The sequence below is a fragment of the Rattus norvegicus genome, chromosome 5, assembly GCF_021556685.1.
Source record: "Rattus norvegicus strain SHRSP/BbbUtx chromosome 5, alternate assembly SHRSP_T2T, whole genome shotgun sequence".
Taxonomy (NCBI): domain Eukaryota; kingdom Metazoa; phylum Chordata; class Mammalia; order Rodentia; family Muridae; genus Rattus; species Rattus norvegicus.
The window spans coordinates 132,965,536-132,980,138 of record NC_141538.1 but is presented as its reverse complement, the minus strand read 5'-3'; the positions used below and the strand labels follow the sequence as shown (position 1 = coordinate 132,980,138).

Genomic DNA, 14,603 nt, shown 5'->3' with positions numbered 1-14,603 from the left:
CATACATAAAAGAAACCTTACTAAAGCTCAAAACACACATTGCACCTCACACAATAATAGTGGGAGATTTCAACACCCCACTCTCATCAATGGACAGATCATGGAAACAGAAATTAAACAGAGATGTAGACAGACTAAGTCATGAGCCAAATGGACTTAACGGATATTTATAGAACATTCTATCCTAAAGCAAAAGGATATACCTTCTTCTCAGCTCCTCATGGTACTTTCTCCAAAATTGACCATATAATTGGTCAAAAAACGGGCCTCAACAGGTACAGAAAGATAGAAATAATCCCATGCGTGCTATCGGACCACCGCGGCCTAAAACTTGTCTTCAATAACAATAAGGGAAGAATGCCCACATATATGTGGAAATTGAACAATGCTCTACTCAATGATAACCTGGTCAAGGAAGAAATAAAGAAAGAAATTAAACACTTTTTAGAATTTAATGAAAATGAAGGTACAACATACCCAAACTAATGGGACACAATGAAAGCTGTGATAAGAGGAAAACTCATAGCGCTGAGTGCCTGCAGAAAGAAACAGGAAAGAGCATATGTCAGCAGCTTGACAGCACACCTAAAAGCTCTAGAACAAAAAGAAGCAAATACACCCAGGAGGAGTAGAAGGCAGGAAATAATCAAACTCAGAGCTGAAATCAACCAAGTAGAAACAAAAAGAATCATAGAAAGAATCAACAGAACCAAAAGTTGGTTCTTTGAGAAAATCAACAAGATAGATAAACCCTTAGCCAGACTAACGAGAGGACACAGAGAGTGCATCCAAATTAACAAAATCAGAAATGAAAAGGGAGACATAACTACAGATTCAGAGGAAATTCAAAAAATCATGAGATCTTACTATAAAAACCTATATTCAACAAAACTTGAAAATCTTCAGGAAATGGACAATTTCCTAGACACATACCAGGTAACGAAGTTAAATCAGGAACAGATAAACCAGTTAAACAACCCCACAACTCCTAAGGAAATAGAAGCAGTCATTAAAGGTATCCCAACCAAAAAGAGCCCAGGTCCAGATGGGTTTAGTGCAGAATTCTATCAAACCTTCATAAAAGACCTCATACCAATATTATCCAAACTATTGCACAAAATTGAAACAGATGGATCACTACCGAATACCTTCTACGAAGCCACAATTACTCTTATACCTAAACCACACAAAGACACAACAAAGAAAGAGAACTTCAGACCAATTTTCCTTATGAATATCGACGCAAAAATACTCAATAAAATTCTGGCAAACTGAATTCAAGAGCACATTAAAACAATCATCCACCACGATCAAGTAGGCTTCATCCCAGGCATGCAGGGATGGTTTAATATACGGAAAACCATCAACGTGATCCATTATATAAACAAACAGAAAGAACAGAACCACATGATCATTTCATTAGATGCTGAGAAAGCATTTGACAAAATTCAACACCCCTTCATGATAAAAGTCCTGGAAAGAATAGGAATTCAAGGCCCATACCTAAACATATTAAAAGCCATATACAGCAAACCAGTTGCTAACATTAAACTAAATGGAGAGAAACTTGAAGCAATCCCACTAAAATCAGGGACTAGACAAGGCTGCCCACTCTCTCCCTACTTATTCAATATAGTTCTTGAAGTTCTAGCTAGAGCAATCAGACAACAAAAGGAGATCAAGGGGATAGAGATCGGAAAAGAAGAGGTCAAAATATCAGTATTTGCAGAAGACATGATAGTATATTTAAGTGATCCCAAAAGTTCCACCAGAGAACTACTAAAGCTGATAACTTCAGCAAAGTGGCTTGGTATAAAATTAACTCAAATAAATCAGTTGCCTTCCTCTATACAAAAGAGAAACAAGCCGAGAAAGAAATTAGGGAAACGACACCCTTCATAATAGACCCAAATAATATAAAGTACCTCGGTGTGACTTTAACCAAGCAAGTAAAAGATCTGTACAATAAGAACTTCAGGACACTGAGGAAAGAAATTGAAGAAGACCTCAGAAGATGGAAAGATCTCCCATGCTCATGGATTGGCAGGATTAATATAGTAAAAATGGCCATTTTACCAAAAGCAATCTACAGATTCAATGCAATCCCCATCAAAATACCAATCCAATTCTTCAAAGAGGTAGACAGAACAATTTGCAAATTCATCTGGAATAACAAAAAACCCAGGATAGCTAAAGCTATCCTCAACAATAAAAGGACTTCAGGGGGAATCACTATTCCTGAACTCAAGCAGTATTACAGAGCAATATTGATAACAACTGCATGGTATTGGTACAGAGACAGACAGATAGACCAATGGAATAGAATTGAAGACCCAGAAATGAACCCACACACCTATGGTCACTTGATTTTTGACAAAGGAGCCAAAACCATCCAATGGAAAAGGATAGCATTTTCAGCAAATAGTGCTGGTTCAACTGGAGAACAACATGTAGAAGAATGCAGATCGATCCATGCTTATCACCCTGTACAAAGCTTAAGTCCAAGTGGATCAAGGACCTCCACATCAAACCAGACACACTCAAACTAATAGAAGAAAAACTAGGGAAGCATCTGGAACACATGGGCACTGGAAAAAATTTCCTGAACAAAACACCAATGGCTTAGGCTCTAAGATCAAGAATCGACAAATGGGATCTCATAAAACTGCAAAGCTTCTGTAAGGCAAAGGGCACTGTGGTTAGGACAAAATGGCAACCAACAGATTGGGAAAAGATCTTTACCAATCCTACAACAGATAGAGGCCTTATATCCAAAATATACAAAGAACTCAAGAAGTTAGACCGCAGGGAAACAAATAACCCTATTAAAAAATGGGGTTCAGAGCTAAACAAAGAATTCACAGCTGAGGAATGCCGAATGGCTGAGAAACACCTAAAGAAATGTTCAACATCTTTAGTCATAAGGGAAATGCAAATCAAAACAACCCTGAGATTTCACCTCACACCAGTGAGAATGGCTAAGATCAAAAACTCAGGTGACAGCAGATGCTGGCGAGGATGTGGAGAAAGAGGAACACTCCTTCATTGTTGGTGGGATTGCAGACTGGCAAAACCATTCTGGAAATCAGTCTGGAGGTTCCTCAGAAAATTGGACATTGAACTGCCTGAGGATCCAGCTATACCTCTCTTGGGCATATACCCAAAAGATGCCTCAACATATAAAAGAGACACTTGCTCCACTATGTTCATCGCAGCCTTATTTATAATAGCCAGAAAATGGAAAGAACCCAGATGCCCTTCAAGAGAGGAATGGATACAGAAAATGTGGTACATCTACACAATGGAATATTACTCAGCTATCAAAAACAACGAGTTTATGAAATTCGTAGGCAAATGGTTGGAACTGGAAAATATCATCCTGAGTGAGGTAACCCAATCACAGAAAGACATACATGGTATGCACTCATTGATAAGTGGCTATTAGCCCAAATGCTTGAATTACCCTAGATCCCTAGAACAAACGAAACTCAAGACGGATGATCAAAATGTGAATGCTTCACTCCTTCTTTAAATGAGGAAAAAGAATACCCTTGGCAGGGAAGGGAGAGGCAAAGATTAAAACAGAGACTGAAGGAACACCCATTCAGAGCCTGCCCCACATGTGGCCCATACATATACAGCCACCCAATTAGACAAGATGGATGAAGCAAAGAAGTGCAGACTGACAGGAGCCGGATGTAGATCGCTCCTGAGAGACTCAGCCAGAATACCGCAAATACAGAGGCGAATGCCAGCAGCAAACCACTGAACTGAGAATAGGACCCCCGTTGAAGGAATCAGAGAAAGAACTGGAAGAGCTTGAAGGGGCTCGAGACCCCATATGCACAACAATGCCAAGCAACCAGAGCTTCCAGGGACTAAGCCACTACCTAAAGACTATACATGGACTGACCCTGGACTCTGACCCCATAGGTAACAATGAATATCCTAGTAAGAGCACCAGTGGAAGGGGAAGCCCTGGGTCCTGCTAAGACTGAACCCCCAGTGAACTAGACTGTGGGGGGAGGGCGGCAATGGAGGGAGGGTTGGGAGGGGAACACCCATAAGGAAGGGGAGGGGGGAGGGGGATGTTTGCCGGGAAACCGGGAAAGGGAATAACACTCGAAATGTATATAAGAAATACTCAAGTTAATAAAAAAAAAAAGAGTTAAAAAATGGGGTATAGGGCTAAACAAAGAATTCTCAGCTGAGAAATATCGAATGGATGAGAAGTAACTAAAGAAATGTTCACCATCTTAATCATTAGGGAAATGCAAATCAAAACAACCTTGAGATTCCACCTCACACCAGTCAGAATGGCTAAGATCAAAAAGTCAGGTGACAGCAGATGCTGGTAAGCATATGGAGAAAGAGGAACACTCCTCCATTGTTGGTGGGGTTGCAAACTGGTACAACCACTCTGGAAATCAGTCTGGAGTTTCCTCAGAAGACTGGACGTTGTACCACCTGAGGACCCAGATATACCTCTCCTGGGCATATATCCAAAAGATGCCCCAACATATAACAAGGACACATGCTCCACTATGTTCATAGCAGCCTTATTTATAATAGCCAGAAGCTGGAAAGAACCTAGATGCCCTTCAACAGAGGAATGGATACAGAAAACGTGGCACATCTACAAAATGAAGTACTACTCAGCTATTTAAAAACATTGACTTCCTGAAATTCATAGGCAGATGAATGGAGCTAGAAAATATCATCTTGAGCCAATCACAAAGAAACACACATGGTATGCACTCACTGATAAGTGGATATTATCCCAAAAGCTTGATACAATCCATAGACCACAGGAAGCTCAAGAAGAACAACCACACACAAATACACACACACAAACACACACACACACACACAAACACACAAACACACACACACACACACACACACACACACACACACACACACAGCCACCAACCTAGACAATATTGATGAAGCCCAGAAGTGCATGCTGACAATGCTGACAGGAACCTCACATAGCTGTCTCCTCAGTGGCTCAGGCATATCATGACAAATACAGAGGTAAGGGCTAGCAGCAAACCATTCAACTGAAAATGGGGTTTCATTGCAACCCTACAAGTATAACAATACCAACCAACCAGAACTCTCAGGGACTAAACCACTACCCAAAGTCTACACATGGACAGACCCATGGTTCCAGTTGCACATGTATCAGAGGATGGCCTTGTTGGGCACCAATGGGAGGAGAAGCCCTTGGTCCTGCCAAGTCTGAACTCCCCAGTGTAGGGGAATATCATGGCAGGGAGGCAGGAAGGGCTGGTGGATGATGAGGAGGAACACCCTTATAGAAGAAGGAGTAGGGGGATGGGATAGGGGGATTATGGACTGGAAACTGGGAAGGGGAATAACATATGAAATGCAAATGAAAATATCCAATAAAAATAACTTAAATTAAAAATAATAAGCAATAGAAAAATAAAGAACTATAAATTGATAAAATAAAAATAAATACATACATAAAGATGAGAAACATAACAGACACCTTTTGATGCTATTTTGCATTTTTTGAAAGGGATGGATTTAAAGGAAACTAACACCTCTTCAGTCATCATTATTAAAATATTGTTTTAATCATATACTAATAAGCATTGTGGTTTACTATGTCCTCCAAAAACACAGGGTCCTAGAAAGAATTTATAAGCTTTAGAAAAAATATTAAATATTTTATAAAACAGAGTGAGAACAATGGCAAGCAAGACACTAGAGTGGGGATTACAGAAAATTAGACATCAGAGTATGGAGATTATTTAGTCAGGTAATATTAATGGAAAAACATGTAAACATTTCTGCTGTAACTCCTTAAGCCTTATCAAAATATAACATGAATTATTACATTAAACTTATTATGAACTTTTAGAATGTAGAAATGTTTAAAAAATCTATGAAATCAACAATCCTGATTAAGTTTAAAAACTAAGACATGAAAATAAGTGATTTAACCTCATGTGCTTCATCCACTATGCATTTATCTATATCTTCCTTCCTTCCTTCCTTCCTTCCTTCCTTCCTTCCTTCCTTTCCACCTTCATTCCTTCCTTTCTTCCCACCAGACTGCCCATGCACCTGCCTGTCTACCTCCCTCCCTTCATCCCTCTCCTCCTTCTTTCCTTCCTTCCTTCTTTCCTTCCTTCCTTCTTTCCTTCCTTCCTTCCTTTTTTCCCTCCTTCCTTCCTTCTTTCCTTCCTTCCTTCCTTCCTTCCTTCCTTCCTTTCCTTTTTCCTTTTCTTTCTGGCTTATGAAGACTTAACTCTGAGCCTCTCATCCGACACATAAGCATGGGTTCCCAGAGTCAAAGAGAAAAGAGACCTGTAAATGTGTTTCTTTTCTCCAGCTGCTATCAACAGGAGTTAATTGCTAGAAGTCAGAAGCTTTTGGCCCCTGAATAGTAAGAGAGAGCAGTTTTCCAAAAGTCATCAGCTTTTAGCCCAGATATCCAATGTCATGCTTTGCTGCCCAGCTCAGTTTACTCTGTCAAGTCAAAGCTGATCTTTGACAGCCTTATACAGCAAAATCTCATTAAGAGAGGTTGGGGAAGATCTTGGAAGGCTCACTACTTCCCACTTTAAGAAGACTCAGTTGGTTCTGGAGGGATAAAAGAACATTTAGTGAGAAACAAGCCAGGATGTGTACTGCATTTAAGATGGCAAAGTTTGTATCATTTAGTTATAAAAATCAAAGCTGCTTCAAATGCTTCGGCATGAGAGACAAGCCATACATCCATCTACCATACAATCATATTCTCCAAGTTATCTGGCCTCCACATTCTGGGGTGTTGATTTTTAGTGCTAATGGGAATATTGCTAGCTATGGAAATCCGCAGGCTGTGTGATTTTGTGCTGCTTACTGTGGCTCAGACCTGTGGAGGAATAGAGTGCTTATAGCTTGTTGAGCCTAACATTCTCTAAACCATCACTATAGGCTTTTTCTTCATCACCTATATCTGATATTGATTGATGATGAATGAAGTCTTCACTTGTGGTGTTCCTATTTGATTGAAAGAAACATACAGGTCATGTTCTGGGAGAGAATTACTGAGCTTCACCATGAAGAGCTTAATAATTTTCCTATATTGTTTTATCAATTATACTTTCCATGCATTCTTTCTCAGGCTTTAAAGCCACTCATAAGCTCACTGGTATATAACATTTTATATATCTGTCAAAATTTCCCTAGCATTCCAGCTGTTATATTGGTCTTTCGGTGATCCCAGCAGATACTTAGTTTTGCTTTGCCCTCTGTATATCCCATCTTGATGACATTAAATTTTTAAGAACCCATTGTAAATAACAACGTAAATCATTCAGATCTTCCATAGCCTTTTCTATGTCTCAAAGATCACATTCCACCATGAGGTTAAGCAAAACTAATGAAGTTCTAAGCCAGAATCAAATTTGCATTTCTGTAAACAACTTATAACCAACATTATAACCTGGGCACTGATCACCTCCTCTATAACAAAATTGCTTGGTGATACCTATCCATTTGCTATTGTATTCCAATCCCTAAAAATTGTGAGATTCTTGGCTGGAGATAGCTATGGGTTCCTGCTATCTCCTCTTAATCAGTCCCTCCAGACTGATATCCATGTGTTGTCTCAGGTTAGGTGGAATAGTTAGTTATATTACTGTTTCTCCAATTCTGGGATATCAATATTGTTCAATGTGTTCCCATGTCCCACAGGCTTGAAAGCCAGGTTCTGAGAAACTCATCTTTTGTTGTGCAAGAGTAACTGTTTCATCAGAAAAAAAAATGGAAGTTTGAGCTGATTCTAAAACCCTGGTAATTCTAATATCTGAGAACAGTAAGTGTTTTCTCTGTTTCTGACTGTCTTTTTGTCCTGTAGCATGTGCCTACAACATCCCACATGAGGATCATGATAAATAGTTCTGTAACACTGAGCACACAGTTCTCCATGTTAATGAGGTTTCCTGATTATCAGACTCCTAGTGATTAGTCAATAAATCTCCTTTCCAGGACATTCCTCTCTGAAAAAGTTATTTAATCTCTGGCTTAACCTGACTAAGTTGTATACAGGCTTTTCCATGATAAATAAACAGTTTAGACAGGAAGGGCCATCTCTATCATCAAGAACAGCCCTGGGGGAAAGTCTTTGTCATACATAGTCATGCCACCTAAGTGTCCTGCAGAAGGGCCCTCTGTGCTCAAACAGTTACCCCTGATCTAAATCAGATTCTCCACCTCACTTGTGCTCTCTGCTGACCTGTTGTTCCCTTTGTCCTCAACTCCTCAGGGTTCCCAGTGGCATCTGGATGTCCAGGAGTTTGGAAACCCAGGCATCAGTCCTACCTGAGCATTTCCTAACCCAGGCTGGGGTCCTCATCATAGGCTGAGTTCTGCCACCCATCACTAGATGTTGGCACAACCTAAGGAAGTCTAAACATGGGAGAGAGGGTGGAATGCAACCTAGTGCCTCATGTTTTGTGCACCACAGCCCCAAGGAAGAATGTGGACCCACAACTTTTATTTTAAAGTCTTCCCAATTTTCAACAGTTCAGATACATAATATTTCCTAAATATTATAATTTCTTTGCCTTTCTAGTCCTGATATTGAAAATCATATTTGATCTGTAATTCTTTTTTATTAAAGTTAAAAATTGTTTTTTTTAAATTTCTAGTACTACTATAGTGTAATATACCTGATGTAATGACAAGGAAAAGTAAGATAAAGCTATAACAAACAGATAAAGGACCTCAGGAATGTACATCTAATTGAAACTACATTGCATTAATCAATAGCTTCACTTTTTGCAAACTGTGGCTATGATGGTCCTGAACAAGAGGGCTTTCCTGTTTATGCTACAGAAACTTTCCTGATTATGGATCATTGTTCCTTCTGTGGTAGATTTTTACAGTTCCTCTAATGTATCTGGGGCAATTGTCTCTAGTAACCTGCAGCTTTCCTGACAACTCCTTGCTCTCTCTCCTGCTAAGAACTGTAGCTGTTTCTGTTTTATTTTAAAACCTTCTGCTACTATATATAGCACTTCCACTTCCAGATCCATAGCCACCACCATAGGGACTGCCTAAGCTTCTTCCACCAATACTGCTCCTCCTTCATGGGTCCATAATTTGATGGTTGCTGCCCATTATACTTTCCAAAGTCATTATAGTTACCACCATCACCATAGCTACTTCCACCAAAATTTCCTCCTTCATGGCAACCATCATATCCTCTCCTCCACCACCATACCTACCACCTTGGTTTCCATACACTGGTCCACTACGTCCATAACCTCCTCTACTACTATAACCATGACCACCACCATAGTTACCACCATCATCTCCAAATTAATTATATCCAACATTATCACCTTCATAACTACTTTTATTGCCACTACCTCCACCACCTTACCCTCATCTTCCACCAAAGTTTTCTCCACAACAAAAGTTTCCTCTGCCATCTCCAACGTTTCCTCCACTAAACATAACATTGCCAGGTCTACCTCCATGACCACTCTGTGATACAGTGGACTGCATCTCTTGTTTAGAAAGGGTCATTTTCACTTCAGAATTATGCCCATTAAAAGTGTAGTATTTCTGAACAACAATTTTATCAATTGAGTCATGATCATCAAAGATTACAAAAGTAAATCCTCTCTTTTATTCCCACTCTGCCTGTCTTCAATAATTTTTATGGTTTCAATCTTATCATACTCTTTAAAGTTGTCTCCCAGATTATATTCTTCTGTATCCTCAAAACCACCAACAAAAATTTTCTTCACTGTTAAATGGGCACCAGGCTTCACAGAATCTTCTCAAGAAACAGCGTCCTTTGGTTGTATTACAGGCTCATCAATCTTGTGTGTATGAGCACACACTGCAGCATCCACTTCTTCAGCACAGAATAGGTCATAAGATCAAGGCTTCTAGAACATTTTGTTTGTGGATCTCTTATTACTACACAGTCTCTAAGTGGGCCCATTTCTCAAAATAGTCTAAGCTATTATCTGTGCCTTGAAAGCTCAGACAATTGATAAACAGCTTCCTCAGCTTCTCTGGTTCCTTTGGATCATGGCCCTCCTTTTGAGATCAAACTCACTTTTTCCAACTCCAGTTCAATATTGATCTGAATACTAACATGGTTATCTTATATTCTTCTTCCATCTCATTTGGATATTTAATGACAGTATGTTCTAAATTTGTATTGCAAAAGAGAGCTTCTTAGCAAAATTCTAAGCAGTTCCCTCCTTCCAAATGTGGGAAACTATAAGTTGACTAGTGTTGAGAACAGCAAAACCCTTTTCTGGCTTTTTGTTGTTTTTTCCCATCAGTCAGTCCTATCAGAAAATGCTTTCTGGAAATGCTGACAAGCCTAATTTTTATGTTTTATCATCCATAGTAAAGACAGGTGACTGCTAAAAGTGGTTTCTTATGATTTTCTGTGATATATGTTACTTGCAGTTATTGCAGTAGATAATTGATCATGCATTTGAGGTGCATCTCTATTCCAATTCACCAATAAGATAATCCACCTGATAATATGTGAAGAAAGATTTCAACACTCAGAACATCTTTTCTAAAGGAAGCCCCACTTGGAGATATGTCAGCCCTCATTAATGATTGATAGCTCACCACAGTAAACACATAATTGTCATTACAAAAAGAGGTCTTCATTCCATATGACATGGGAAAATGGATAAATATTGAGTTTTGTCTTCACAAATGCCTTACCTTCAGATTGATCAGGATCACATTGATTTTTGTTAAGGGTAGGTGATAATACCTTCTGAAATATTCCTAGATAGACAGAAGAAAACGTATTCATTTCAATAAGGTACATGTGAGAGACCAAAGATTCCATGTAAGTTGACATTGCTGAACAAGAGTTTATTTGGTGTTGTTCATATGATTATGGGTAAAATGTTACTGGCTTGAGCAGGGATGATTAAAATATAGATAACTACATTGCTGACTGTTTCTCTGCAGCATGGCATTAACATACACAGGTTACATCTCCTTCATAAACTTGGAGGGAGATCACCAATTTTAAAGTGATTTCAACCCAATTAACATAAAGGCAAGACCAGGCTTTGTTAAATATCATCATCAGAAACTCTACCAGCAAAAGAGGTTAATATGGGATGAAAAATGGGTAATGATACATAGAAACATTCATTCACAACTGCTCAGCTTATGGCCATTCTGCCCCAATTGGAGAGCATCTAGAGGGTCTAAATGTAATCTTGCAAGACAGAACTATGGCAAAGAATAGGCATGAGTTTGAGGATTTTAATTTTTTGGCACATAGTCATCACAAATAGCAATTAATTGTATTAAAGGTAATTTCACGTAAACATATCAAATCTATTGCCTTATCATACTCTCCTCAATTATATATTTGGTTTCCCTATCCATTCAAGTTCTTTTTACCTATCAGATAATCTTCTCTTTATAATAACATCAGACATATTTAAAATTTTTTGTACCTATGTAAAGTCTCAAATCCTCAAAGAGAAAACTCACAGTATCTGCATTTCTGAGTTATATCAGATAAAACATTAATTTTCTGTTGCATTCAATTTATGCCTTACAAATGACAATTCTATTATTTATAGCTCAATTAAAATCCACCCTGCATGCATACCATATTTCATATATTCCTATCTACTTATCTGTTCATAGACACCAAATATATCTCATGCATTAGTCTTTTACCTCCAGCATGGCAGAATTCATTATATCTCCTTAAACATTTTCTCTAAAATATCTGTGTGAGAAGCAACCAACAAAATATCATCTGGTAATGATAAATAATGGACTGAGGAAATTGTCTACAAATTATTTCTAGCTGTTATTATGTTAAATATTGGCAAAGTGTTGCATTCTCTGTAGAACAACTTTCCACTGATTTCCTTTTAAAGGCTCAACATTGCTCTAGGTAGGAACAAGGAAAACAAAATTTCCCTATAATGCTCATGAAAAGAAATAGTAAAATATCAGTCATTTAAATAAAGTACTATCATAGGCCATACCTTAGAAAATAATAAGTTAAGGGTATTCCCTGGTTGCAATGGGCACATTCATTGAGTTACTCTATTCCCAGTTCTAAAATCTTGTTAATATTCTCAATTTTTCCTATTTCTTTTTCATAACAAACATAAGGGATGTCCATGGGCTGGTAGACTCATCTGTATGTTTTTTTATTCTACCTGTTCTAGTACCAGATGTTTGAACTTTTATTTTATTTCCTCCATCAAAGGCCATTGATCTGCCACCACATGCTTGTGAGGTAACCATTTTCAGGGTAGGACTATTGACATTTTAGCAGTGGCTCCTTCTATAAATTTGGAAACTCAGTTCCTGTTATGTCCTGTTCTTGAACAATTGCCAAAATGTGAGGTTGCTTCTGATAACATATATCAATATCTTTTATGGGAGCATCTAATATTTCACCATAAATTTCATCATGGACTTTCTCGTGGATTATAGGATTATTAGCCTGTGTACCTGACTGCTATAATAGATATCTACCCTATAAATTTATGGGCATACAATCCTCATAAGACCTTAATTTCATGTTCTACCTTTTAGTCCTGTCCAACTTTTTTTAATCATCCCACTATAATTTGCATAAATTCTTTGTGGAATTCCAGATAAATTTCGTTTTTATCTTTTATTATCAACACTAGCTTAAGGCCTATGACTGCTGCTAGTGGTTTCTTGTGATTTTTCTGTTATAAGGGTTTATTTCAGATATTGCAATATACAGTTAACTATGCTTTTGGAATTTATTTCCATACTTACATTAAAGAGACTACATTCAACAACTCAGCCTTTCCCTTATGATATGTAAAGTAATAGTTTACACTAACAACATTCAATGAGTTTATTTGGGATTGTTTATATGATTATGGCTAAGAAAGTACTTACTTGTGCCTAGATGATTTGAAAGTAGATATCTGTATTTCTGAAAGGATTACTGCAGCATGGGTAATTACATACATAACTTGGATGGCAATCACCACAGATAAATGTGGTTTGAACTTTATTAGCATAAAGACAACACTCTCTTTTTTTACAAAAAATAAAATCATTGTGAGAAGTTGCACCAGGAAAACCAACAGATATATAACATGAGATTCAGGAGTCTAGGACTTCATGTAAAAACTAACTTGTAAAACATTGAGTGGCTATTTTTAATTACTTCTTTTACTACTACTTAAGTTCCCCACGACTGAACCCTACTTACCATGTATTAGATGTTCTTTAATACTGTATGTCATTTGGAAGGTAATCAGTAAAATTGATAATATACTCAGAATCATGATCCAAACAATTTTCCATGAAAATAGTTCACCTAAAACAGAAAGTCACAAATATTACCACTGAGAAACCTTGGGATAGACATGCTTAGTTAGAGATGCTGGACTTATCTGGTATTTCTGTGTTATAAAATATACCTTTTGCTATTCAATAAAGCTATAAATATGCTAACAAATACTTTACTTTTTCCTTACTTATATAAATATATACAAGTACTATAGATTATATATACACTGGTGAATATATACCCACACACCTGTACAAATATATCTTTCTACTAAATCAGTGGACTTAGTCTTTTAAATAGTCTCTTCCAGGTAGTATATAGTTTTTTCATGGATGAAAACCAAATGCATGCTTATAATCTATTTTTTGTTTGTTTGTTTCATTTAATCCAAACACTGTTTCACTAGTTATAACATGGTATTCAGTGTCTAAATCAATTAGGTGGGTTAGTGTATAAAATCACCAAGGATTTACTTTTTGAAAAATACACAGATAACATAAATAAAGAATATCATAACCCCACACTTGCATAATAGACTTAAAAATAATAAAAATAATGTAGTGTTAAAATGGTAATGAAAACAGGATCTTGCTGATGCATGGAAGCTGGCAGTTTCTATGCTCTAGCTTGGCTATCAAGTTAATATTTATGATATAAGGTTTGAATATGAAATTAATGTGGATAAAGAAAGTTAGTTCAATTTATAATATGCTGGAAGAGGAGACAGCTAGATAAAAATCTTTAGTAAGAACTCATCTACATGATGTGGGAATAGACAAGATAGAGATAGAAAACATTAGGAGGTGAGGTCATATAGTTACCAAAGGAACAGATGAGTTAAATATTGGGAGATGTTTAAATATAAGTAGATAGCAATTTCAGGATTTTAAACACAGATGATAGCTTAAGGAAATTATCCTATCTTTTTGTTCAAGATATACCATCATAGACTAGGTTAGAAACAAGAGAGTCATAAGTTACTATTTTACATTAACAAACCATAGTTCACACATGAATAAGAAGGAAAAGATGGTGTGATGATTTAGGAGAACCAAATATTATTCTGATGAACTTATCTCAATGTCTCATTTTTTTCTATTTTTATCATCATGTTTGACTCCTATTTTTCGTTTTAGAAATTGTGACTAAATTGATATCATTATTATTATCTGACTCAGACAACTCAGTGTATATATTTTAAGGAAGAGCTAGCATTATTATTCTATGAATAAATGATAAAACAAGCAATAAAATATAAATGTGATAGAAAACAGAG

The 14,603-nt window shown here is 37.2% G+C and overlaps 1 protein-coding gene across 6 annotated transcripts in view; it reads right to left on the bottom strand.

The window, feature by feature from the left end:
- The window catches only part of Skint4l1 (selection and upkeep of intraepithelial T cells 4 like 1), a 188,217-nt gene that overhangs the window by 152,278 nt on the left and 21,336 nt on the right, over window positions 1-14,603 (bottom strand). For all 6 annotated transcript variants that reach the window (XM_087551525.1, XM_087551526.1, XM_087551528.1 and 3 more), the window contains exons 5-6: window positions 13,247-13,354; window positions 10,729-10,794 (exon numbers count right to left, since the gene is read on the bottom strand). In XM_087551525.1, the coding sequence (XP_087407651.1) occupies window positions 10,729-10,794; window positions 13,247-13,354 (174 nt within the window). The remainder of the gene's footprint in view (window positions 1-10,728; window positions 10,795-13,246; window positions 13,355-14,603) is intronic.